The 26101-nt window shown below is 61.9% G+C and overlaps 2 protein-coding genes across 6 annotated transcripts; one reads left to right on the top strand and one right to left on the bottom strand.

The window, feature by feature from the left end:
• Positions 1–1030: 1030 nt before the first annotated feature.
• Positions 1031–26020, bottom strand: CLK2 (CDC like kinase 2). 4 transcript variants are annotated; one of them, XM_032712990.1, is made up of 13 exons: positions 12435–12577; positions 9216–9385; positions 7341–7578; positions 5553–5646; positions 5139–5205; positions 4690–4806; positions 4318–4484; positions 3807–3901; positions 3370–3499; positions 2579–2661; positions 2275–2354; positions 1987–2077; positions 1031–1678 (listed from the first exon to the last, which is right to left on the bottom strand). In XM_032712990.1, exons 2-13 carry the CDS (start codon positions 9383–9385, stop codon positions 1496–1498), a joined length of 1515 nt encoding a protein of 504 aa, XP_032568881.1. In that variant the 5' UTR covers positions 12435–12577; the 3' UTR covers positions 1031–1495. The 4 variants fall into 4 exon arrangements, with proteins under 4 accessions (XP_032568881.1, XP_032568882.1, XP_032568880.1 ...); XM_032712991.1 differs by lacking the exons at positions 7341–7578; positions 9216–9385; positions 12435–12577 and adding exons at positions 18789–18794; positions 26010–26020 and having other exon boundaries at positions 1032–1678; positions 5553–7059; XM_032712989.1 differs by lacking the exon at positions 12435–12577 and having other exon boundaries at positions 1032–1678; positions 5553–5649.
• HCN3 (hyperpolarization activated cyclic nucleotide gated potassium channel 3) lies at positions 13532–23254 on the top strand. Of its 2 annotated transcripts, none has more exons than XM_032712986.1 (8): positions 13532–13851; positions 16339–16768; positions 16921–17082; positions 17549–17767; positions 18171–18317; positions 18414–18654; positions 19229–19393; positions 19870–23254. In XM_032712986.1, exons 1-8 carry the CDS (start codon positions 13532–13534, stop codon positions 21012–21014), a joined length of 2829 nt encoding a protein of 942 aa, XP_032568877.1. In that variant the 3' UTR covers positions 21015–23254. The 2 variants fall into 2 exon arrangements, with proteins under 2 accessions (XP_032568877.1, XP_032568879.1); XM_032712988.1 differs by having other exon boundaries at positions 13746–13851; positions 16503–16768.
• Positions 26021–26101: the final 81 nt, after the last annotated feature.

Genomic DNA, 26101 nt, shown 5'->3' with positions numbered 1-26101 from the left:
CCACCCTCAGGTGTCCCTGGGCCGACACCCATCGTCCCATCGCCCCTCGGCTCCCGGTGTCCCCGCCTCCCCCCCCCTTTTCCCACATGACTCCCACGACAACGGCGACCTGGACGGGACCCCCTCCATCCCCTCGCCGGCGCTCCCGTGTCCCCCCAGGGTTCCAGGTCCCCAACCTGCCGGACAGCGGCCCCTCCCGCGGGTCTCCCTCCGACCCCCCCCCCCCCGGCTCCAGCCTGTGTGTCCCCCGGCAGTGGAGCAGCTGTCGCTGAGCCCCCCGAGCCGGCCGGGTGGGCTCCGACAGCCTGGGAGGGACCGGCGGCACGAGGGGCACTTGGGGAATTTCTCCTGTGTCTCCTGGGCCGGTTATTTATAGGAATCCCCGATTCCACGGGCTCCAGCTGCCTGCAGACGGCACAGCGACCCCCCTCCCCAGCAGGGATTCCTCAGCATCCCCTCCAACCTCAGTGCTCAGCAGAGACTGCTGAACATACTCTTCAGCCTCTGAACAGCCTTGAGAGTGACACACGAACGCCACAGGTGAGCTCCCACCTGTGGAACAGCCCCAGCAATTCCCAGGGAACAGTCCAGCCACACTGCAGAGCTGAGAAGAGCCCAAAGGCACAGACAGCCCTGGGGTGGGTGTTGGACACACGTGGGCTCCTGACACCCCTTTTCCAATAGCCACCACCAGCAGCCAGTGCTCCACCCCAGCCAGGGTTGAGAGGGCTCTTGAGGTGAGAGAAAACCTGTCTGAGGGCCCCACTGTCCTTTTTCTGCTTCCCACCCCAACACTGACCCCAGGGCATGAGGAAAGGGGCAGCCTGACCCCACAACCAGCATCTGCCCAGGTCCAGCTGCAGCCCTGAGGGCCAAAAGAAGCTCTGAGCCCCCGCAGGCTTGGGAGGAGTGGTGCAGGTAGACAGAGCTGGTTTCCTAGATCACAAAGTTCCTTTCATCCCTGTCAGCATCTGCTTTCATCCCAGGAGCAGCTGCTGCCGGTGCCAAACCCAGCCCCGGTGGCTTTTTAATTCACTTCATATTTATTTGTCACAAAGACTGTACAAAATTCTTATAAAACTCTGGTGTGGGGATGGGCTATGACATTGATCCAAAAAATAATTCCCATGCAGTCCCACCAGTTCCATAACTTACAAGGGAACAGATAAGCTACAGAGAGCTGCGAGTCCTGGAGTATTTACACCGAGGGAGGGCAGGAACAGGAGACAAAGCAACACTTTGACGAGAGAGGTATTTACAGCATGGACACACAGGCCCCCCCTCACCTCATGGAACAGCAGGTCGGCCCGCACTGCCCCGAGGCCGACAGGGCTATTTACAGTATCTCACATATTAACAGCTTTACAAAGGGGAGTTCTTCTCATGTATATATATAAAAAAAAAAGAAAAAAAAAAAGCACCAAGTGTCTGGATAAGAAGTCACGGGGGGCCTCCACGGGGGCTAGAATGCAAAGGCTGGCTGGCACCGGCGGCGTCACCGGCTGATGTCCCGGCTCGAGTCCCACAGTTTTGTGCTGGGCTCCATGCCCAGCAGGTCGAAGAAGGGGTGTTTGAGGGCCTCGGCCAGGGTGACCCGCTTGGACGGCTCGTACTCCAGCATGCTCTCGATGAGGTCGAACAGGCGGTGGTGGTCCTCGGCCTCCGACGTCAGGTAGCGCTGGGGGGCAGAGGGGACAGGTCAGGAACGGCCTGGGACATCCCCTGGGCTAAGCTGGGGCCATCCCTCAGCCCAGACCTGAACTCTGGGCTCCTCTATCCGGGACAGAACTGCTGGGTTTTCACCCACCCGTGCCCTTCCCCACTTCCTGAACTCTCCATGCCCTCCTCCTCTTCCACTTAAACTCAGGCTTCCTAGTCTATTCCAAGGCTCCCTCAGGAAGACACTAGTCTGAGCCTTTTGCTGGCCTGAGCTTGCCCAGAGGGAGAATCTCTGCACTGAGGAGGGCTGCTGCCCACCCTCCTTACCCGCAGGGGTTTGCAGTTCTCCCGGACGTAGCGTCCGGCCGAGGTGTTCTCGTCCCAGTCCAGGCGCCCGTGGTAGAAATACTTCTGTTTCCTGTCGGAATAACAGGTGGGAACAGGTTACACCTGAGCACAACACACCCTGCAGCAACAGCAACGTGCCAGCCCTGACAGGGCACACGGCTCGGGGCCAGGGGACCCAGGGAATTCCCCCTCCAAAGTGGGATCCCTCACGGAAACCACTGCCTGTGAGGCAGGAGAGGCTGCAACACCTGCAGGGCCCTTGCTCACCTCGTCTTCCTGACCATCCGAGAAGGAATTGGCCCCAGGATCCTCTCCATCATGGCCAGGTGCTCCCTGTTGTCGTGTGTCTGAGAGAGAGAAATGTAAAGGGAAGGCATGGAACAGATTCCAGTGGTTCTGCCTCCAGCCCTGGCTATTCCCCCCACCCAAAACCCCTTCCTGGCCAACACTTCTCCAGGACAGCAGTGATGGAGGGACCCCCATCAGCCCCAGGGGCTCTGGGCTGTGCTGGGAATCAGCCAGAATCCTCTCTCACCAGTTGGGAAGTAGCCACACCACCCGGAGTTCTCACCTGGAACAGGGTGAAACCCACATAATACTCAAAGATGATGCAGCCAATGCTCCACACATCACAGGGCTGGCTCCAGCCAAGCTCTGAAAAACAACGTTGTTTAAATAAATGATCCAGTTATGGCACAGGATTTCAAATCCCTCTCCCTTTAGAAAACAAACAGCTGGAAAAACAGTTCCCATTCCAGCCAAGCCCCTGGTGCCCCGCTGGCAATGCACTGCAGTGCCAAAACACCAACTGATAATCATGGAATCATTAAGGTTGGAAAAGACCTCCAAGATCATCAAGTCCAACCTTTGACCCATCACCATTTTGTCACCCAGCCCAGAGACTGAGTGCCACATCCAGTTCCTGAACACCCCCAGGGATGGTGACTCCAACACCTCCCTGGGCAGCCTCTTCCAAGGCCTGACAACATTTTTTGTGAAAAAACTCTTCCTGATGTCCAACCTGAACCTCCCCTGGCACAGCTTGAGGCCGTTTTCTCCCATCCTGTCCCTTGTTCCCTTGGAGCAGAGCCAGAACCCCCCAGCTCCCCCCTCCTGTCAGGGAGTTGTGGAGAGCAAGAAGGATCCCCCTGAGCCTCCTTTTCTCCAGGCCGAACAACCCCAGAATAATGACATGGCTATAATGATGGCCTTCCCAGAAAACAGCACTGGAGAGCTCTTAAATAAACACTTCCCATCTCCCAGGGCAAACCCAGGACAGCTCCTGAACGATGTGGAGGCCCAGCACTCCCCAGCCCAGCGAGCAGCACCTCGAGGGACACACCTGCCTCGGCAGGGACCTACCCAGGATGACTTCAGGGGCCCGGTAGTGCCTGGTGGAGACAATGGTGCTGTGGTGCTCGTGGTCAAACGTGGCGCTGCCAAAGTCCACCACCCTGATGGCCGTGCTCTTCACGCTCCGCTCGTCCCGCTTCTGCACAGGCAACAACGGGAGCCGTGACCCAGGAGCTCCCAGACAGGTACTCAGGGCCTTTCCTTACACACCACGGGAGGGGAAAGCTTTGGGGGCCCCACAGCTCAGCCCCAAACAAGCTCCCACTGCCAGCCAGCTACACCTGGGGTCCCCATGGCTCACTTCTCACTGCCTGAACACAGGTAGCTCGTGCAAGACACAGGCCCTGAGGGAGCCCCTGTCACCTGGGGCACGTCCCAACTCCCCCCTCCCTGGGTCAGGGACACCAAGAACCCAAGAGCAGACCTGACCCCAGGCAGTGTGTTACCTTTTCCAGGTTGTAGGAGAGCTCATAGTCCGAGTTCACAAAGAGGATGTTCTCCGGCTTGAGGTCGGTGTGGGTGAGTTTATTGTCGTGCAGAACTGGGGAAGCAAAGAGAGTCGGGGTGATGGGACAGGAGCAGAGCAAGGCTGCACCCACAAAAAGCCATCATTGCTTCAGTTTGCTCATACTGGCACCACTTTAGCCCACATTTAGCACTGGGTGTGAACAGGCTGGCCCAGGCCAAGATGCTTCATCAGAAGCACAAAGACTTATTGTATTGATCACCAGAAGGTGAGGGGGGTGGATGCTGGAGTGCCCTAAGCTACTGCCAGCCCACAAGCCTCGGAAAACAAACAGGATTCACTCCCAGAGGGGCAGGAAGGCTCAGGCTCAGAAGAACAGCAAAATCTCGCTTGCTCTGGGCCACCAGTTGCACAAGTATCCCGGTCCCTGGGAGCTGCACAGCTCTCCAGGTCAGCCCAGTGCAGCAGGGAGAGGAGCAGGGAGCACTTACACTTCACAGCCTGGCACACCTGGAAGGCCATGTGCCGTACTTGGTGGATGGGGTAAGGCAGGTAGTTGTTGTCCTTCAGGAAGTCAAAGGTGCTGAGCCCCAGCAGCTCAAAGGAGATGCACATGTGGCCATGGTAGTCAAACCAGTCAAACATCCTGACACAGAGACTGACAGAAACATTCCAGTTGGGACCAGCTCTGCAATGCCATCCCTGCGCCAGGCTCCTCCTTCCGCTGCTCAGTCTGTACCCCACGGCAAGGCAAGATGCCTCCAACACTAGCCAGGATCACATTCAGCCACACAGCACCAAGCACCTCTTCCATCCCACCCCTGGAACCAGCCCTTCCAGTCCAACACCAGGAGCACACTCACTTTGTGTTCTCGGGATCCTTCTCGTTGATTTTCTCCAGCACGTTGATTTCCAGCCGAGCAGCCTCTTTGTATTTCTCTACGTTTTTAATGATTTTGAGAGCAACACGTGCACCACCCCTGAGGGAGAAAGCACAGGGTGAGCACTGAGGAGGTCAAAAGGGCTGTGTCCTATGAAAGGGACCTTCTGACCAGCCTCCCCTGTGCAGCACAGCCTCCACCACCCTTGCTCGAGCAGGTGGCTGTTTTTAAGGGGTGTCCATCCAAGCTGTGCCTTTTCCCTCCCCACAAACAGCCCCAAAGCCTCCCCCAGCACACAGGTGACCCAAGAGGGCGAGTGCCCAGACCAGCAGAGGACACTGGAAGCCAACAGACTGACTTTCACCCCCAGGCTCCCACATTATGCCCGAAAGGCTCCACTGCCAGCTGCGGTGTCCCCTCTCCCCACGTACCTCCGGTGATCCATGCACTGCACCACTCTGCCGAAGGTGCCTTCCCCCAGCGTGCTGATAATCTCATCTGGGAGGGAGAGAAGGAGAGGGAAGGAGCTGAGAGAGGGAGCAGCACCTGGCTGCAGCGATACACAGGGCAGAGGAGAATGCATTGCAACACCTAACCTGCACACAGCTGGAGAGACCGGAGCAGCGGAAGGCTGACACCGGCTGCACAAGGCAGCTGCCCTAATTCCCTGGCACTTCAGTAACAATACACAATATAAACGTAGCTTTTAACAAAAGGGGAAGGAAAAGGAGAGGGTTTCTCTTTAATAAACAATGAAAATAAAATGAAACAGAAAGATAAGACAGATCTGCGACTGCGATGGGAGCTTAACTAGAGAGCTAAATTATGTTACGATTTGGCTGTACATCTTTCTTGTAGCCAGTCGCCGACGCGATAGATCAGATGCCCCTCGTCGTCGTCCTCCACACTCTTGGCCCTTCTGCTGCTCTGTCGACTCCGCTGCTGGCCCAGGCAGACAGGGAATTCATCATTCACCAATCAGATTTTCAAACCAGCGCAGCAGCCAGCGTCACGCATTGGTTGGTTTGGAAATTCACATGGTTGTTTGAGGAGGGGTTGCAGGAGGAGATTCCCAGCCAATTCATACGGCACAGAGGAATATATAACGATAGGGATATTGCAAGGGAACATGTCAAGATACAACACACTAGCTCAGAAAAGAAAAAAAAAAACAGTTTCGCTTTTCGTTGTAGCAAAAAAGATAAAAAAAAAAGTAAGGAAAAAAAAAGTAAAAAAAAATAAAAATAAAAAAAAATAAGAAAAAAAAGAACCTACAAACAGCCCCACCCGAACCAGTGTGAGAGCAGAGCTGTCAGAGTGTGGGAGCCGAGGGGGCACGGAAGGGGTTGGCTGCTCTCGCTCCCACGGGGGCTCAGAGAGGAATAGCACCAGCCTTCGGGTCCTGGGGACCCCCTAAACATGCCAGAGGCCACAGGGAGGGGGCTCCTGGCAGCCCCACGGCCACCAAGGAGGAAGGGCAGTGGGAGGCAGGTGCCCAGAGGTCCTGCACAAACCCAGGCTGCCCTCACAGGCACCCCCGTCCCACTCCAACAACCGCCCACACAGCTTCCCCCAGCCCCGACACTCAGGGAAAGAGGAATTCAGAGATTCCAGAAGCAGCTCTAGGTAACAACAATCCATCCAAAACCAAGAGTTTACAGTGACTGCCTGGGGAAAGACGGACACCTCTTGTCAGACCCTCCCCCGAAGAAGCTGATCCTGGAAGGACTAACTTCCAGGAGAGAAGCAGAGCCCAACAGGGAACAGGGACAGCCTGGGATGAGGCAGATGAGAGGTTTATGCCAGAGAAGAGAAAATTCCTGCCTTCAGTTCCTCAGCTAAGTATCCCCACACCTGGGAGCAAGCGGCCCAGTAGACTTGGGACCCGAATCCAGCCCCCAATCCCCTCCCTGGACACACAGCCAGAACAGAGCAGACAACACTGAGAGCTCCACACACAGAGCAGAGACCGTGTCTGGGGTCTAACAGAAGTGAACAGCAGAACAGACGAGAAGAGAAAGCCGGGGACACTGCCAGGAAGAGCCTGGGATGGTCGCTGCCTCCACCTGAGCTGAATGGTCCGAAAGCTCTGCTCCTCCGCAAAGCCCCTCGCGGGTCAGCTGAGCCCACCCAGGAGGATCTGCTCTGGAGAATCAGAGCCAGGGGCTTCCTGCCACAGCCCAAACCAGGGACCACGGGGACAAGCCACCTGTCCCAGGCTCTCTGGGACTGGGACCAGCTGAGCGTCGGCTGTTTGAGCCTCGTACAAATCCTGCCTGGCTGGGGCTCCTACACAGCTCTCCACGAGCGTCACCAAACGGGAGGAGCTGCAGCACCACCCCAGGGACACACCTGTCCTCCCACCTGAGCGGGCAACACTAAGAGAGAGGGTCTGAGCCCCCCGTGCCCAGCCGGCGCAGCGGGACGTGCGGGCAGGAACGCTCTGCACCAAAAACTTTCCTCCTGCACGCACACACACACACACACACACACACACACACACACACACACACACACACAGTTCAAGCCGAGTCCGAGAGAGCGTTTAGAAAGTGAGTTTTCTACTTACCCAGCTCGGCACCTGGGAGAGAGAAAGGTTTACAGGGCAGGCCCAGCAAGAGCAGGATACTCACCGATGAGGAGCGGCTAAAGGACCGGCTGCGGCGCCGCCTCCGCCTGTGCTTACGCCGGCTGCTTTTGCAGCTGCGGTAGCTGCCCTCGCGGTCCCGGGAGCGCCGGTACTCGTAGGAGTGGCGGTACTCGGGCTCGTAGTAGCCGTCCCCGCCCCGCTCGCGGCTGTAGTCGTTGCGCCGGTAGCTGTCACAGTAACGCCGGTCGTAGGCCCGCCGGTCTGCCGAGTGGTCGTCGTAGCTGAGGAGAGACGCAGCCGTGGATTGGGTTGGGAGGGACCTCTCGAGGATCATCTAATCCCAACCCCCCTGGGGGTCGCTCGTGGTTTTATCCAGCCTGGCTTTGAACACTGCCAGGGATGGGGCAGCCACAGCCTCCCCGTTCCAGTACCTCGCTACCCTCAAAGTAAAAAATTTCTTCCTCTCTTTCCATTTGTACCCGTTCCCCTTGTCCTGTCACTCCAGCTCCTGAGGAACAGTCCCCTCTCTGGTTTCCCTGTAGCCCCTTCAGATTCTGGAAGGTGCTCTGAGGTCTCCACACAACCTTCTCTTCTCCAGGTTGAACATTCCTCACTCTCCCAGCCTGTCTCCATAGGGGAGGGGCTCCAGTCCCCCTTATCGACTTTATGGTCTCCTCTGGACTTGCTCCAACAGTTCCACGTCCTTCTGATGTTGGGAACACTGTATGCAGTGCTCCAGATGTCTCACCAGAGCAGAGCAGAGGGGGAGAATCCCCTCCTTCCATACACTCAGTGACAGCAGCTCGGGGGGCAGCAGCAGTGGGAGTTCTGGGGGCTGGAACCCCAGGAGGCAAGAGGCTCTGAACTACCAACCCATGGCATAACAAAGGGCACAGGGAACTGCGTCCCAGCCAGGTGAGAGACACTCACAGACATGGCAGGAGTTGATGACCCCCAGACTTTCCTGCACTGAGACTCTGAGGGGATAAAAGCCCTGGGGGGTCCTTTGTTTGGGGTCCCTCCCCAGAGGCACCAGCTCCAGCTGTTATTTTGTTACTGCACCAAGATTATTTCAAGGTTCCAGAGGTCTGGGACTCTGCTGTGGGAAACCTGGGGCTGAGCTGGTGAGGAAACTGGTCTGACTGGGAGTGGGGGGGGGGGGGGTACAGGGAGCTGCCACTGCAAAAGGGCCTCAGTCCCAGCTCAGGTGGTGGAGTGGGATTGCTGGAGTGGCTCCCGGATGGTTGGACAGGGAAGTTTCCCTGAGAGGGGAGCAAGAGGAGGGGGTTTGGTCATGAGCATGGCCTCGAATGTGACAGCTCAGAGCAGGGCCCAGGTCACACAGGAGCTGGGTGACCATGGCTGACCAGGCCCAGCTGGAGAAACAAAGATGATGAAGGGACTGGAGCATCCCTCTTATGAGGAGAGACTGTGGGAGCCAGGCCTGGTTAGTCTGGAGAAGAGAGGATCTCATCAATGCATATAAATATCTCCAAGGTACGTGTCAGGATGGTGCCAGGCTGTTCAGAGGTGCCCAGTGACAGCATGAGGAGCAATGGCCATAAACCAAACCACAAGAAGGTCCACCTCAGCATGAGGAAGAACCCTGAGATTAACTCAGTTGGTGTTAATAGTGCCAAGGCTGTGGGTTCAACCCCAGTGTGAGCCATTCACTTAAGAGCTGGACTTGATGGCCCTTGTGGCTTAGAATATTCTGTGGTTCTGTGAAGAACAAGGCTAGAACAGCTGCCCAGGGAGGGCACGGAGTCTCCCTTTCTGGAGACATCCCAAACCCACCCGGGTGGGTTTCTCTGTGCTCTGGGTGACCCCGCCTCGGAACGGGGTTGCCCTGGGTGGTCTCCAGCGGTCCCCCCCAACCCAACCGCGGTGAAGGAGGGCAGATTCGAGCCTGGCTCACCTCCGGGATCGGACGTGGTAGCTGTCCTCCCTCCGGTGCCGCCGGTCCCGCTCGCTGCTGCTCGACCGCGACCGCGTCCGCCGCCGCTTGTGCTTGCGGCTCCGGTAGCGCTCGTGGTAACTGCCGCGGCTGCTGCGCTCCGACGAGCGGTACCTTCGGGAGTGAGGCATCTGTGGGGACAGTGGGGACCCCTGTCAGGCACCCAGGGACAGCGGGGACCCCGTCAGGCATCTCTGGGGACAGCAGGAGGGGGACAGCAGGAGCCGCTGCGTAGGACAGGGACCGGTGAGCAACATCCAGTTCAGCAGCACACCCGAGTGTCCAGAGTTCTGAGAGTGTTCTTTGGAGTCCCCAGGGGATTTTGGGGTCCCCCAGGTGTATTTTGGGGTCCCTGACCCCCCTTTTCTCCCCACAACACCCTGAACATGCAGGGGAATCAGTCTGAGAGCGGAGTCGCTGTCGGTGCAGACGCGCAAGACAGAGGGGGATAAGAATGTGAGTGACCAAAATCACCTCAAAACCAACCCTGGCACACCCAAATTCCTCTGAACCACCCAAAAATCGCCCCAAAATCCCTCTGAAATCAACCCTGATGCCCCGAAATTCCTACATTGCCCCAAATAATCCCAAACCCCCTCAAATCCCCCCAAACCCCACATCCATCTGCTGGCCATGGATGACCCCCATTCCCAGGGATCCTGCTTCATTCCCAGGGACTCCTGCTCCTGTTTTTCCCATTTTCCCTAAGAATCAGATTGGGATCAAGGCCCTGAAGCAGCACATCCACATCCTTATTTCCCTGTAACTATTTTTAGGGATCAGGATGGATTTTATCCCCAACTTTGCCTTTATTTTTTCCATTTATCCAGGATGTTGCCCTGGGACCCTCCCTCTTCCCTGCTCCTATTCCCCATCCCATTCCCACATTCCTGTTTTTCCCCCAGAAGCAGGACTGGATCGAGGCCCTGAAGTGGCACTTGGGAAACACCCATATCCCTCCCTATTAACCATGTTTCGGGATGAGGATAGATCTCCTATTCCTGACCTTTTCCCTGACCCCGTTTCCATGGATTTTCCCATTTTTCCTGTGGTTTTCCCCCACATTCAGGTTGGCATTGAGGCCCTGAAGCAGCACCAGTGTCACATCCATGTGCTGGGGATGAATCCTGGAGGAGAATTCCAGTTTCCCCTGGCTCCCTGACACCATTTTTTTCCCATTTTTCCATGTTTACCCCCCAGAAACAGGACTGGATCAAGGCCCTGGATTGGCAGGTGGAACGGCACCGCTTCCACATCCATGTGCTGAGGAGTCCCATGGATCCCTGACCCCATTCCCAGGGATCCCCCTGGGGAAGGAGAAGAACTTCTCAGAGATCCCAGAGCCCCCTAAAACAAGATGGGACCCCCCAGAGGAGCTGTGCTTGCTCTGTATGGGAGAGATTCAGTCATGGGAAAACAACTCTCTCCCAGTTATGTAGAAAATAAAAGGTTGTTTGGGGTTTTTTTAAAGATCTAACTGAAATATCTATTTCAATAAATCCTCCTATAATTTTTATTTTGACTTTTACACATCTCAGAAACCAAAACAAAAAAAACCCCAAAACCATCTTGTCAATGCTGCCAAGTGCTATATAACACTTGAGTGGCACGAGAAGACTGGAACTAGTTCTGCGTATTAATCAAATCTTTTCCAGGTTAATTCCCCCTGTTCGCACCCATCTGTAAAGTCCACAGCTCCAGGAGGAGCATTTGCACCTCCAGGGCTTCCACCTTCTCCCCTTAAGCTCCTGTGCTCCCCAGGGAGGAGGGAACCACCCCCGAGGAAGGTGAAATGAAGCCCTGGATGTCACCAAAGCCCCTGTGCAGCAGTAATGGGAACACCCATGGGGGCAACTCCCCAGGAGATGCCTCTGGTTTGGTGCCAAGCAAGTGACATCCACACCTGGGGGGGGGAGAGTCTGGAGGGGCCACATGAGGAGCAGCTGAGAGCACTGGAGAAGCTGAGGGGACACCTCAGGGGGCTGCAGCTTCCTCAGGAGGGGCAGCTCCGATCTCTGCTCTGTGAGAGCAGGGACAGGACCTGGGGAAGCAGCTGGAGCTGTGTCAGGGCAGGGTTAGGTTGGATACTACGAAAATTCTTTCCCCAGAGGGTGGCTGGGCACTGAACAGGCTCCCCAGGGCAGTGGGCACATCCCCAAGGCTGCCAGAGCTCAAGGGGCATCTGGAGAATGCTCTGAGGGACAGGGTGGGATTGTTGGGGTGTCTGTGCAGGGCCAGGGGTTGGATTTGGATGATCCCCTTCCAGCTCAGGGTATTCCATGGTACAATTCCCTGTGCCTGTGGGAAGTGCCCAGGAGCAAACCCGCCCTTCCCAATGCACATTAACAGAGCCCTGCAAACCCCCGGCTCTGCCCCTCTGGGGGACCACGAGAGCTCAGAGCCAAGGAGACCCCCGGGGGGAGATGGCACAGCTCCAGCTCCAGCTCTCACACATTCCCCACACGTATTTCAGCTCCCCAAGCAAGAGCAGCTCCACCTGCCTCGGCTCCGCAGGCAGGAATCACGGAGTCATGGAATGTTAAAGGGCTGGGAGGGCCCTCAAAGCTCACCCAGTCCCACCCCCTGCCACGGGCAGGGGACACCTTGCACCAGGCCAGTTTGCTCCGAGCTGGCCTTGGACACTTCCAGGGACGGGGCATCCATGGAATAACCCGTGCCAGGGCCGGGAGAGGAGCCCGAGCTCCCTTTGCCCACAGAGTTCCCACAAAACACCCCCCCGGCCACCTCCCCGCCCCCGCCCCGCGCTGACATCACCGGCCCGGCTCGGACAGGCACGACCGGCCCGGAGCTGGGCTGACCCGGGGGGAACGGGCTCGGGACCCCCAGGGCTCTGCGGGGCGGCTCCCGATCCCCCCGAGGGCCTCGCCGCTTCCTCGCCGATCACAGGGAGCGCCGAGGCCGGTGCCGGCGGGACGAGCACCGGGGCCGGTCTGGGCGCGATGATGGCGGCGGCGGCGGCGGGCGGGGCCTCCCCCGTGGAGGGCCGGAAGCACCGGGACACCGGCAGCGACGGGCGACGGGCCATCCGGACCCGCCGCCCCCCTCAGAAACACCCACACCGTGTGTGCCCCCGCCCCACCGGGGACTCACCGTGGACCGGGCCCTCCCCGCCCGCGGCCTACCCGCCCCACCCCGCACCGCCCGCCGCGCGTCACGCACCGTCCTCGCAGCCAGCCCGGTGCGCTTGTCCCACAGGAAATCCGTGATGGCGGCCGAGGGCCCCGCGGGCCCCGCTCCAGCTCCTCCTCCTCCTCCTCCCGCCGCCGCCGCCGCCGCCGATCCGGGTCCTGCCGCCCGCGGGGCCGCGCACGCAACGCAACGCAACGCACGGGGGCGCGCGCACGTACCCGAAGAGGCTCGCGCGCGCGCGCGGGGGGGGGGAGAGGGAGGATGCGTCACGTCGGGCGGGGCCGCGCGGGGGAGGAGGATGAGTTACACGCGATGGGGGCGTGGCTTCTACTCTAGGCCACCCTAACCCCTCGCGCGTCCTTTCGGCGGGGTTAGAGCGGATTGACACGCCCACCTCTCACCCAAAGCCACGCCCCGTCCCTCTGACGGTGGCGGGACTGGATTATATCAGAGGGGTGGAATGTCCCCGCCCACCGCCTCCCGGAGCCCCGCCCCGTCCTACTCGGGTTAGACATGAGGGGTGGGGACTAGAGTGGGTCGCTCCGCCCAGCTACTCAAGCCCCGCCCCCTGGTGGAGTACGACCAGAGGGGCGTGGCCTGTGATGAGTGTCCCCGCCCGTCTACCCGAAACCACGCCCATCACTCACCATATGTGGGTATTGTGACTGTGGCCCCGCCCATTCCACCGAAGCCACGCCCCTCCCGGGCTCATCGGCCTGTGACGGGGCGGGGCTACTACCGAGCGGGCGTGGTCTTTTCTGCGAAGCCCCGCCCCCCGGCCCCGCCCCGCCCCGCCCGCCGCGGGGTCCCGGCGCCACCGCCGCTCCCGGTGGTGCCTCCCGGGCCTCGCCGCTCCCCGCGCCGCCGCTCCCGGTGCTGCCGCCGCCGCCGGCGCCTCCCCCCGCTGCCAGCGGCGGCCGCCGCGCCCGCGCCCGCGCCGCGCGCAACAGGCGGGGTCCCGGCGGAGCGAGAAACCCACCCCTGTGTGACCGAGCGGCCGCCGGCGGCCAGCGGAGCGCCCGCCCGTCCGCCCCGGGGCCGGGCATGTGCGGCGGGGCGGCGAGCAGGGCGCCCGGGCAAGGGCGTTTGAAGGAAACGTGAGGCGCGGCGGCGGCGGCGGCGGCGGGATGGAGGCGGCAGCGCCGCGGCGGAGGAGCCCCGAGCCGCGGGAGAAGCCGCCGGTGCCGGACGGGGAGGCGGCGGGGGCGCCCGCGGGGGCGGCGGGCGCGGCCCCGGCCTCGCCGGCGGCGGCGGAGCAGATCGTGGCGGAGGGCGAGGCGGCGGCGGCGGGCGGCACGTTCGTGCAGCGGCAGCTCGGGGCGATGCTGCAGCCCGCCGTGAACAAGTTCTCGCTGCGCATGTTCGGCAGCCACCGGGCCGTGGAGATCGAGCGGCAGCGGGTGAAGTCGGCGGGGACCTGGATCATCCACCCCTACAGCGACTTCAGGTGGGGACCCCCGGGCCGGGCACCGCGAGCCCCCGCCACCGGCAGCGGCACCGGCGCCGAACCCCCCGCGCCCCGGTGCCCGCTCCGGCTGCGCCGCCCCGCCCGGTGCCCGCCGCTGTCCGTGGTGCTGAGCGCGGCCCCGCCACCGTCGGGGCAACAAGTGCCGGTGGCCGGGGCTCCGCACCCCTCCGCGGAGGCGGCTGCACATCCCCGGAGCCCCGGGCCGCGCCGTCCCAGCCCTTTCCCCGTCCCCGGTTATCCCGCCCGCACGGAAAACTGTTCTGCCTCATTTCCCCCCCGGCGTTACCGGGGCAGCAACAGCCCCGCCGAGGCCGGGAGCTCCGCTGACCCGGCCCCGGGTGTGCGGAGGCGGACGCAGGGGCTGCCCGGCTGTGCCTCGCCCCCGACAGCTCCCCCCGCCCTTCTCGGTGCTGTTTTTAATTTGGTTGAGCAGCCGCCACCTCCCCAGGACATGAAACCCCGCGGCTGAGCAGGGCTGGGCACTCGGCGAGGAGCCGGGCCTGGCTCACGGTGTCACCGGGATCACCGGGGGAGCTCGGGGATGGATGATGTGGGAGGAACTGGGTGTCACGGGGATGTTGAGTCATATAGGGTGGGCTTTCTCCACGGGGGATGAAGCTGCCAGGCAGTCATCTCCCTGCAGCAGGCGGTGACACGGCTGATGTCCCCAGCCTGGGGGGCACCTCGGAGTGGGGCTGGCACCCACCACGAGTCCACGGCACCTGTAGCCACCTCCCCTCATCGCTGGGCCTCGGCCACACCACCCCAGCACAACAGCCAGGGCTGCCAGCCCCAAGAACCCTTTTCCCGGGGAAGCCATCCCAAAGTTTGTGAGCCTGAGCTTGGCCAGGAGCTGCTTGTGGAAGCGGAGCCGTGAGGGGAGCTGGCAGGTGGACAGCCGGGGGGATTACACCGGTGTTTATCACATTATGGGGATACACAAAGGCCGTGGAGATCAGGGCCCCGAGCGCTCGGCCTGACACCGAGTGAAGGACAGGGCCTGTCCTAAAGAGCTTAAGCCTAAATCTGACTCGAGAGCTCTGGGCAGGTTCGGACACCATGGGGACAGTTTCCCTGCTGAGGACGTGGTGTTTCTTGGGGCAGAGTGTGGAGGTGAGGAGGTAATTGCTCAGCCCCTCCTGCCTCGGCTGGTGTCTCCTCAGCTGACCCAGCAAACCCTGGACATGGCAAGAAGGTGTTAATTTGTGAGAGGCTCCTGATCCTGGGGTGGCTCCTGACCTTGGGGTCTCTCCTGACCCATGGATGGCTCCCAGCCCTGGGGTGTCCCCCGCTCCCTTGCCAGCTTTTGGTGCTCTCTTACTGAAGGAGTGTCTTGTGGCACCATGACTTCCCCTCCCCTCCCTTCCCTCACCTGCAGAGATCCTGGTACCTGTGTCCCAGTGCGGGTGCAGGGTGGGAAACACCCGGAGATTTCCGTCACCTGCCAAGGCTGGTTTGGATCCACCAGCACTAAGAGTTGTCCTGAGGTCACCTTTGGAGATTTGGGTCTATACCCACAGCCAGGGCTGGGGCTAGTGGGGGCACCTGAAACTGGGAGCTGGACTTGCTTTCCCAGGGGCCTGGGAAGGCTCTGAGCTGGGATCCCAGGAATCAGGAGCCTGGTGGAGGAAGGCTGTTATGTGTCTGCCTGAAGAATGAAAACATCCCAGGGGCATTTGCATATGAACGGGGCTGCTGGATGTCCTGACATAACCAGCTGCTCTTGGAATCTCTTGGCTTTTCCTCCAAAGCCTCTGAGCTCATCCAGTCTCAGCAAAAGGAGGTGGATGAGGGATGCTGCAGGCCCAGGGCTGTGCAGCTCCTGCCCGGTGTGCACTGGCAGCTCCTTTGGAGACAGACATTCCTCCCACCTTCCCCTGGTATTGGCATTGTCTATCCTTGCTTGGCTGCGGCCTGGCTCACCCTGACAGCCTCCTCGAGTCCCTCGGCTGCCCCAGGAGCTTGGCTCTGTTTGCATAACCAGCAAAGCTTATCCCAAATCCTGCTAAGCCATCCCGGGTGGTGGCGGGGAGCTGGCGGATGACAGGGAGCTCTGGGAGCTCCAAGGAGCAAAGCCCACATTCTCCCTGAGTTCTCCACGGGGCACACATCAAGTTTGGGCTGGGGGCACACGTGTGCATGCACACATGGAGATGACAGTGACAACCAAGCCCCTCGAGCTCCAGCCCCCCACTGCCACATACATGAGAGGTGACATTTTCCCCCTGGACCCCTGGCCTGATGCCGAATTGCTCCTCTCTGCACACGTTTACTCACATCTGTCCCAGCCAAGCAGCAGGGTCTTAGTCATGTGTGTGGGCAGGCACGTGTGTCCTCAGCACCTGCCTCTCCATGCTCTGCTGGACTCCAACTTTGAGCCTGGTTTTGCTGTCTAACCCCACCTGTGTCCTGCCTCTCCCTGCTCCATCCCTGCCCCGCTCCGTCCCCTGCATCCCCACCCTGCAGGTTTTACTGGGACCTCATCATGCTGCTCCTGATGGTGGGGAACTTGATCATCCTGCCCGTGGGCATCACCTTCTTCAAGGACGAGAACACCCCTCCCTGGATCGTTTTCAACGTGCTCTCGGACACTTTCTTCTTGGCTGACCTGGTGCTGAACTTCCGGACAGGCATCGTGGTGGAGGACAACACGGAGATCATCCTCGACCCCCACACCATCAAAATGAAGTACTTGAAGAGCTGGTTCCTGGTCGACTTCGTTTCCTCCATCCCTGTCGACTACATCTTCCTCATCGTCGACCTGGAGACCCAGGTGGACTCTGATGTCTACAAGACAGCGCGGGCCCTGCGCATCGTCCGCTTCACCAAGATCCTGAGCCTCCTGCGCCTGCTGCGCCTCTCGCGCCTCATCCGCTACATCCACCAGTGGGAGGAGGTGAGAACCCCTCGGGGGTCCCCTGGTCGGGGTCTCAGGCCAGCCTGGGGCACCCTGGCTGTGTGGTATGGTCTGGCTGGAGGGCAGAGGGGCTCCAAGGACTGTTCTAGGAGAAGAGTTTCTCTGCAGCTCCACTCCTGCCTGTCCCCCAGATCTTCCACATGACGTACGACCTGGCCAGCGCCGTGGTGAGGATCTTCAACCTCATTGGCATGATGCTGCTGCTGTGCCACTGGGATGGCTGCCTCCAGTTCCTGGTGCCCATGCTGCAGGACTTCCCCGAGGACTGCTGGGTCTCCAAGAACCACATGGTGGTGAGTGCCCGGGCAGGGGTGATTCCAGACCGGATCTGCCACAGGAAGCAGAGGATTTGGTTACACATCTCCTGCTCCAAGGCTGGAGCTGCCTGGAACTACGTGCTGCTGAGCAGCATCTCTCTGGTCACAGCAGTGAGATGGGGCACAGGGAATCTTTGCCTCAACTTCCTATCTCAGCCCACCTTGCTGGAGTCAGGGAATCCCTCAGGGAGTGGATAGGGCAGTGAGCCTCCTGCCTCCTCCCCAGAGCAGGAGCTGGTGCCACCTCAGGGCTTCGCACCATCCCAGTGCCGCCTCCTGGAGCAGAGCTTGACCCTTTAGGCTTGGACACATCAGCAACACTTTTCTCACCGGAGTTCTGAACTCCTGTGAGAACTCCCAGCTTAAAGAAGGGGGACTGGGGAGGTTCAGCCCCTCAGCTCCTTCCAACAGCCCCCCCAGCGCCGCTGTCCCTCGCCTGCAGAACGACTCGTGGGGGAAGCAGTACTCACACGCCCTGTTCAAGGCCATGAGCCACATGCTCTGCATCGGCTACGGGCAGCAGGCGCCCGAGGGCATGACCGACGTCTGGCTCACCATGCTCAGCATGATCGTGGGGGCCACCTGCTATGCCATGTTCATCGGCCACGCCACCGCCCTCATCCAGTCCCTGGACTCCTCCCGCCGCCAGTACCAGGAGAAGGTCAGCGGGGTCAGGGGAGCACTGGGGGGAGAGCCCTGGTACGAGCGGGTCCGGCTCCAGAACCAGCTCAGCACAGCTGCCTCACCCTGCTGATTCCAGAGAGAGGGGTCTCTGCCCTTGCCACTCACCCTGGGGATGTGGGGAGGGACCTCAGGCTGCCCATTGGGATAGAGACACCCCGTTCATCATGCTGGGGTTCACCCTGACATAGTGAGACCCCCATCCTGCTCTCTGCCCTGGGAACCCCTGGGACCCCCTGCATTCTGCCCCCGAGGTGGCCTTTTGGGATGGGGCCCTGTAGCAAGGGTGAGCCCTCACTTCTCACCACCAAGGAGAGTGGATGCATTGTCTGGCCATGCAGTGGGTCCCAACTCATCCCTGTGTGTTCCCCTTGTCCCCACAGTACAAGCAAGTGGAGCAGTACATGTCCTTCCACAAGCTGCCCGGGGACACACGCCAGCGGATCCACGAGTACTACGAGCACCGCTACCAGGGCAAGATGTTTGATGAGGAGAACATCCTGGGGGAGCTCAGTGAGCCCCTCAAAGAGGTGGGGGCAGGCACCCTGAAATGGGCGACCCCGGGGGAAAGGGGCTGGTGCTTGCTGGGGCCAGGCTGGGTGACATCCCTGCTCCTCACCCCACAGGAGATCATCAACTTCAACTGCCGCAACCTGGTGGCCAACATGCCCCTGTTTGCCAACGCTGACCCCAACTTTGTGACTGCCATGCTGACCAAGCTGCGCTTCGAGGTCTTCCAGCCCGGGGACTTCATCATCCGCGAGGGCACCGTGGGCAAGAAGATGTACTTCATCCAGCACGGGGTGGTCAGCATCCTCACCAAGGGCAACAAGGAGACAAAGCTGTCTGATGGCTCCTACTTCGGGGGTGAGGCTGGGCTGGGGGGACTGGAGAGCAGAGGGGGGTGAGAGTTGCCAGACGGGGAGAAACTGGGGCACCCCTGATGTTTCTGCCTCCCCATCCCCTCTTGTCCAGTGCTGAAGGCTTGGCATCCACCTCACCCCAGGCTCTGGGGCACAGAAGGATGCCCCCATGCTCTCCTGGGGTACCTTGCTCAGCAGATGGGACCAGAGGGGCAGCTGGAGTGCTGAGGTCTGGGGCAGAGCAGGCATCCACCACCCCACCACCAGGGAGGAGAGGGTGTTTAAATCAGAATGTCTGAGACAGTTTATAGGTTACAGACACAAGTCTGAGAGGAAAACAGGCCAGGCCATCACAGCAGCCAGGCCTGGGTCTGCATGGCCTGGGGAGGGAGGAAAAGGCCATTCCTGACCATGGGCGTGGCTGTGCCTGTCCAGGCTCTGGGGTCTGTCCCTCCTCCCGAGCCATGTTGCACTCTGTGCGGGGTGTTGGGGTGCCAGGCAGTCCTGTTCCCGCTCTGCCTGCTGGGAAAGGGATGGATGGCAGTGTCACCCTGACCCCCAGCCCTGTCTCCCTGCAGAGATCTGCCTGCTGACCCGGGGCAGGCGCACGGCCAGCGTGAGGGCCGACACCTACTGCCGCCTCTACTCCCTGTCCGTGGACAACTTCAACGAGGTGCTGGAGGAGTACCCCATGATGCGCAGGGCCTTCGAGACGGTGGCCATGGACCGCCTGGACCGCATAGGTGAGGAGTGACTGACCCCTCTGTGCCCGCTCCCGGGGGCCATGGCACCCCGGCCCTACAGGTGATGGTATCACAGACCCTGTGGATCACAGCACCCAGCCCACGGTGCCCAGCAAGGAGGATGAGGGGGAGCACAGCCAGGGAGCCTGCCTCCAGGATCCCTCTGTCCTCCAAGGCAGTGCTATAGGACAGGCTTCCCAGGGAAACTGTCACCCCCCCACACTTGCACTGTCTCGTGCTTGTCCTCACCCCTCCTCGCCTGCAGAGAACAAACAGGACCCCAGCCCCCATCCTGGAGCCTTTGGAGCCAGGACTCCTGTGTATTGTCCCTGCTGCTTCCTCTGCCCCAGCCCAGACCCTTTCCAGGGTCTTGCTTCCCCTGGCACACTGGTCCTTACTGACCCTTCCCTGCTGCCACCCTGCCCTCCGCAGTGTCCCCGAGAGCAGGGTTGGTGACACTCCTGCCCTCCACCCAGGGAAGAAGAACTCCATCTTGCTCCGCAAGCGAGCCGAGCACAGCTCGGGGCCCATGAACACCGAGATGATCCAGCAGATCGTGAAGCACGACCAGGACATGGCCCACAACATCCAGGACCTGCAGCAGATGGCGATGGGCCGGGAGCTGAGCGGGAAGCCGGTGATCTGGGAGCCGCTGGTGCACGCGCCCCTGCAGACGGCAGCCGCCACCACCAACGTGGCCATCGCCCTGACCCACCAGCACAGCCTGCAGGCCCACATCTTCCTGCCGCCCTCCTCCATCTCCAGCCCCCTCTCGCCCGAGACCACCCTGCTCACCAAGCCCGTGCGCCGGTCCCAGCCCAGCCTGGGCGGCTCCCGGCCCTCCTCCGTGAGCTCGCCGTCCGGGGCGCAGTCCCACCTCCAGACGCCCGCTGCCGGCTCGCCCTCCTCCCCCATGGTCCAGTCCCAGGCGCCGCTGGAGAGCGGGGCCCAGAGACCAAGCCATGGGGCGCAGCCCCTGCCACGAGCAACGCAGAGGGGGGAGATGCCGGGGGGGGCAAAACAGCCCCCGGGTGGCCCCCAGCCCCAGCTCTCCAGGTCCCGCGGCACCTCGGTCTCCACCTCGCTGCTGCAGCAGGCGGCGGGGGCGGCGTCCCCCAGCTCGGAGCAGGCGCTGCCGCCGGGGAGAACGCTCCACTACAGCCTGTCCCGAGCCACCGGTTCCCACATCTCCCTCCTGATGCAGCCCCAGCAGCTGGTGAAGCACAGGAGCATCCAGGGCCTGCCGGTGGGGCGGCTCACCCAGGATGTCCGGCTGCTCTCCGCCTCCCAGCCCTCCCTCCCCAACAAAGTGGCCCAGCAAGCCGAGGGGAGCTCCTTGAAGCAGGGCAGGAAATCCGCGGGGAACCTGGCCCGCAGGTCCTCTCCCTCGGTGGCCGGACTCCTCACCAAGCCGTGTCCGGGAGTCCCGGCCCAGCCCTCACACCCGCAGCAGATGCCTTCAGGATCGCTGGCTCAGCCCGCCCGCTCCACACCGGGAGCCTCCACCCCGCAGTCCCCGGTCTCCACATCCAGGCAGGCAGCAGGTCCCTCCCGCAAGGGTTCCGTGGCCTTCAGCCCCGAGGTGGAAACGGGGAAGCCCAAACTCCCGTCCAACATGTGAGTCCCGGCGGCACCGAGCGCAGGCAGGAGGGACCCGGGCACCCCGGCGATGGAGCAGCCGAGCACCAACCCCACCGTGCCGCGGGGAAGGTGAGGTGAGAGGCAGCACCCGGGGCCTTGGAAGGGCTGTTTCGGGCGCGGGGGCACGGCAGCGGTGGGCATGGGGCAGCCCCGGAGCTGGCCCAGCTGGGTGAGGAGGGGGCTCTGCTGACTGCCCCGAGGGGGGACCCTGCCCGGGCTCTCCCCTCCTTGTTCATCACCATCTGTCCTGAGTCCTGCCCTCGTCCTGGAGGCACAGGACAGGACAGAGCCCTCGCCCCAGCTCTGGCCTCTCCTGGGAGCTCAGCTCCCCACAACTGCCCTTGGGGGCCGGGCCCCCCATGCTCTGCCCGCGCATGCCAGGGCCTGTCCTCGGGGCGGGGATGGCGCTGGCGGCTCCTCCAGCTTGTCCTCTGTCACAGCAGCGGCCACCTCACGCCCGCCTCGATCCCCAGAGAGCTCTGCTTTGCTTTATGTGGGAGGAGGGAGAGGCAGCCCCGCGGGTCCCCTGCCGGGGTGGCCGGAGGGGGATGGAGACCATGGCAGGGGCTCCCCGGGCAGGCAGAATATGGGGGGCCAGGGCCAGCAGGGGCCAGGTCCCCCTTCCCCAACACCTGGGGGTGGGTGCCAGGAGCTTGGGGTCCTGGGTAGGGCTCCCCTGGTGTGACGAGTGCCAAGCAGCAAAGCTGGGGGCAGAGGGGTCTCCACTGAGCAGACCCCCCAATCCCTCTCCCCGGCTTGGGGGAGCATCAGAGGTGCTGAGTCCCTGCAAGGTTGGGATGTGCTGCCAAACAGGTCTCTGCACCACACCCGGGCACTGTGGCCTGGACCCTGGCACGGGGGCAGCCTGGGAGGACCCCACAGCCTGTGGCTCCAGGAGGATGCTCAAAGGGTCATGCTGGGGGAACCCCACTGCCTGTGGCTCCAGTAGGATTTTCAGAGGGTCAGTCTGGGGGGAACTCCTCTATAGCTCCAGAATGATGTTCAGAAGGTCAGCCCAGGGGGATCCTGCTGTGGCTCCAGTGGGATGTTCAGGGGGTCACTGGGGGAGACCCTTCTGTGGCTCCAGGAGGATGCTCAGCCCGGGCTCTGCTCCTCGTGCCCTGCCCTGCGGTCCTGTTTCCAGGCTGCCTGGAGATGTCAGTCACCAGCACCGCAGCGAGTGAAAGGCTGTCGCCAAGAGATGCCAACCCCGGGCAGTGCCCGGGGGACAGGCGGGGCTGTGGGGTCACCCCCTCCTGGGGGTCCCCACAGCCGCCCCACACCGCCCCTTCCAGAGCCAATAGTCTGCAGTGTGTGTTCGAGTCATGGCTCTGCCGAGCAGCCGAGCTCTGCTTACAGTGTCGCTTTGGGCCAAACCGTGTTCAGTCCTGGTTAGAGTAGTGTCCCCTCCAACCCCGCCACGCTGCGCGAGCTGCTTCCCACTCCCGGAGTCAGGAGCCATGGCTTGTGTGGTGCTCTGGGGCTCGGCCGCCGCTGGGCGGGGCCCGCCGGACCCCCGGCACAGCGGGCGAGGTCGTGTTCCCTGTGGTACTTTATCGAAGTGAGGTCTTCAGTTCTCCCCCCTCGTGTTTTGGGATGTCGGGAGCAGCCCGGAGCGCAGGGAGCCCACCAGGAATCCCGGCAGCGTCTGCCAAGAGGGGATGTCCAGCACTGCCTTCTTTCCATGGACTTCAACTCCCCTTCCCCGCCCACCCCCACGTCCCCACTCCACCCCCGCGGTCGGTGTCCCCCGGGCAGCCCCTCGGGCAGGGGTCTGCAGCTGGGCCACATGTCCAGTGTCCCCCGGGCTGTGTCCACACTGCGTGATGTCGATGTCTTAGTGGTCATTCTGGTGTCCCTGCAGAGCACACGGGCCAGCCCGGACGGCACCGGGAGCGGCTCCACTCCCACCGGCCGAGCCATTGGTGCACCCTCCCCGTGCTGGCAGCCAGAGCCACCCTGTGCTCCTGTCACCACGGCCCCTGCCCTGCGCCGTCACCTCAGCCCGGTGGGGAGGCACAAGGCGGGGCTGGAGGGGCCGGGGGGTGCCGGCCGTGCGCGAGTTTAGCCACCAAAGACCATGACCCTCCACTCTTGCACTCACGGCAGTCCATGTACAGAGCTTGTAGTTTTCATATCGCAGAGGATTTAAAAGCGTTTTTTTATTTTTTGGTCGTTGTACATAATGGATTTAAATAATAAAGAGAGATTCTGAGCTGGTCTGGGGGAGCCTCTTTCTGCACTGCCTGTGGTCCCCCAGCGCCCTGCCCGGGATGGGATGGGATGGGATGGGATGGGATGGGATGGGGCATCCTGGCCCTCTGCAGAGCTGGGAGCAGCCAGGACATCCTCGAAACCCCATCAAGGGGCCTGTCCCTGGCCCCACAGACCCGGGAGGCACAGCAGGAGCCCAAAGGCTACAGGTCCCCTCCCGCCTACCCCGATCACTTTCGGCCCCGGGGAGATTAATGTTTAATCTTTGGTTATTTTCCCCTTCCATCTCCCTTCCCTTTATTAACGGAGGGGGGGGGGAGGGGCAGGTTTGATTGCAGAGCAGACTCGAGGCATTAACGTGATTAAATGAAGGTCACACAGTGCAAGGTGGGCCAGGGAGCCGCGGCCGTGCCCGTGTTTGCTCTGCCGCTCACCTGGCACGGGGCTCGGGGCTCAGGTGTGCCCTGCCTGCACCCCCAGCAGGCAGGGGGCAGGCAGAATGTGGGGGCAGGCAGGACAGGGACACAGGTAGCACACAAGGGCAGGCAGGACACAGGCAAGGCACAAATGCAGATAGGGCAAAGATGCAGGTAGGACACAGGCAGGGTGCAGGTGCAGGCAGAACAGTTGCAGGCAGGACGTGGACACAGGCAGGACACGGGCACAGGTAGGATGCAGGTGCAGGCAGGACACAGGCACAGGCAGGACACAGGCACAGGCAGGATGCAGGTGCAGGCAGGAGGCAAGCATGGGCAGGACTCAGGCAGGGCACAGGCAGAACACAGGCACAGGTAGGATGCAGGTACAGGCAGGGCTCAGGAAGGATGAAGGTGCAGACAGGACACAAGTGTAGGCAGGATGAAGGTGCAAGCAGAACACAGGTACAGGCAGGGTGAAGGCAGGACACAGGCACAAGCTGGACACAGGCAGGACACAGGCATAGGCAGGAGGCAGTCAAGGCCCAGGTGCAGTCAGGGCACAGGCAAGCACAGGCAGGAGTCAGGCAGGGCACAGGCAGGATGTGGGTGCACACAGGACACAGTCATAGGCAGGAGTCAGGCAGGAGTCAGGCAGGGCACAGGCAGGATGCTGGTGCAGGCAGGAGGCAAGCACGGGTAGGAGTCAGGCAGGGCACAGGCAGAATGTGGGTGCAGGCAGGACGCAGTCACAGGCAGGACACAGGTGCCACCCCCCCGTGCCCCGCCGACTCTCCCCATGGCAGCCCCGCATCCCCGGGGCAGCCCCTACCCGCAGGGCGGTGCTGGCAGCCCCCCTGCCCCCCCCCCAGCAATTAGGCTCCGTGACACACGATGAGCTCAGCGCTGATTAGCGGTTTCTCTCTAATTTGATTATTTCAGATTACCCCGCAGCCAGCCCGATTAAGAGGGTGCGGGGGCTGCCCAGCCCCGAGCCGCTCCGCGGGGCTGCCCAGGGCCGAAAGAGCATTCCTTGGGAATGAACTCCAGCCAGCGTCCCATGTCCTCTTCCTATTCCAGTCCTATTCCATCCAGCCTGTGTCCCACGCCCCATCGGCTGAGGCGGCGGGGCAGGGACCGGCGTCCCAGGGCACGACAGAGCCCCGGGGGTAAGGACAGAGCCCCAGGGTGAGGGCAGAGCCCTGGAGGTGCGGGGACTCCGCAGAGCCCCGGGGGTGAGGGCAGAGCCCCAGGGTGAGGGCAGAGCCCCGGGGGTGAGGGCAGAGCCCCGGGGGTGAGGGCAGAGCCCTGGAAGTGTGGAAGCCCCGCAGAGCCTCGGGGATGAGGGCAGAGCCCCGAGGGCACGCACAGAGCCTGAGGATGCGGGCAGAGCCCCGCTGCCCGCCCCGGGGGTGAGGGCAGAGCCCCGGGGGTTGAGAGTAGAGCCCCCCTGCCCGCCCCCCGTGCCAGGTCCCCAAGGACGCCTGTCCCTGGGGGGTCGGTGACTCTGCCCCGAGCCCCCGCGCCGCCGGCGGCGGGGAGGGGGATTAGCGGGCGCCATGGAGGGATTAATTAACTCGGGTGAGCCGGGATTAGGGGATTCGGGGGGATTCGGGGCGGACGCCAATCTGCGGGGCGGAGGCCGGGGCAGGAGCTGCGGGCAGCGGCCGGGGAAGGGGCCACCACGTGTGCCCACCCGGGTCACGCCTGCGGGGTCCCCTCGGGGGTCAGTGGGGAGCTGGACACCCCCGGCACTCGGGGTCTCGCCCACTCACATAGGTGGGTGGTGCGCTCCACCTGCACAGCACCCACACCTGTGCTGCACCTCATACCTGTGCTGCACCTCATACCTGTGCTGCACCCCATATCTGTGCTGCACCCCGTATCTGTGCTGCACCCCGTATCTGTGCTGCACCCCACACATGTGCTGCACCCCATACCTGTGCTGCACCCCATACCTCTACTGCACCCCACACCTGTACTGAACCCCATACCTGTGCTGTACCCCAAATCTGCACGGCTCCCCACATGCACAGAAAGTGCCAAATGCACGGCACCCCACACCTGTATGGCACCACATACCTGTATGGCACCTCACATCTCTATGGCACCCTATATACCTGCACTGCACTCCACATCTGCAGGGCATCCCACAACCACAGAACGTGTCAACCACATGGCACCCCCTACCTGTACAGCACCCCACACCTGCACTGCGCCCCATACCTGTATGGGACCTCATAACTGCACTGCACCCCACACCTGTGCTGCACCCCACACCTGTATGGAACCCCACACCTGTGCTGCACCCCACACCTGTATGGAACCCCACACCTGTGCTGCACGCCACACCTGTATGGAACCCCATAACTGCACCGCACCCTATCCCTGTAGGGCACCCCACACCCCCAGCTCCCCCCTCCCAGCCCCAGCGCAC

This window comes from Chiroxiphia lanceolata, chromosome 29 (genome assembly GCF_009829145.1).
Source record: "Chiroxiphia lanceolata isolate bChiLan1 chromosome 29, bChiLan1.pri, whole genome shotgun sequence".
Classification (NCBI taxonomy): domain Eukaryota; kingdom Metazoa; phylum Chordata; class Aves; order Passeriformes; family Pipridae; genus Chiroxiphia; species Chiroxiphia lanceolata.
Note: the sequence above shows the minus strand (reverse complement) of the source record. Positions and strands in the feature narration are given on the sequence as shown.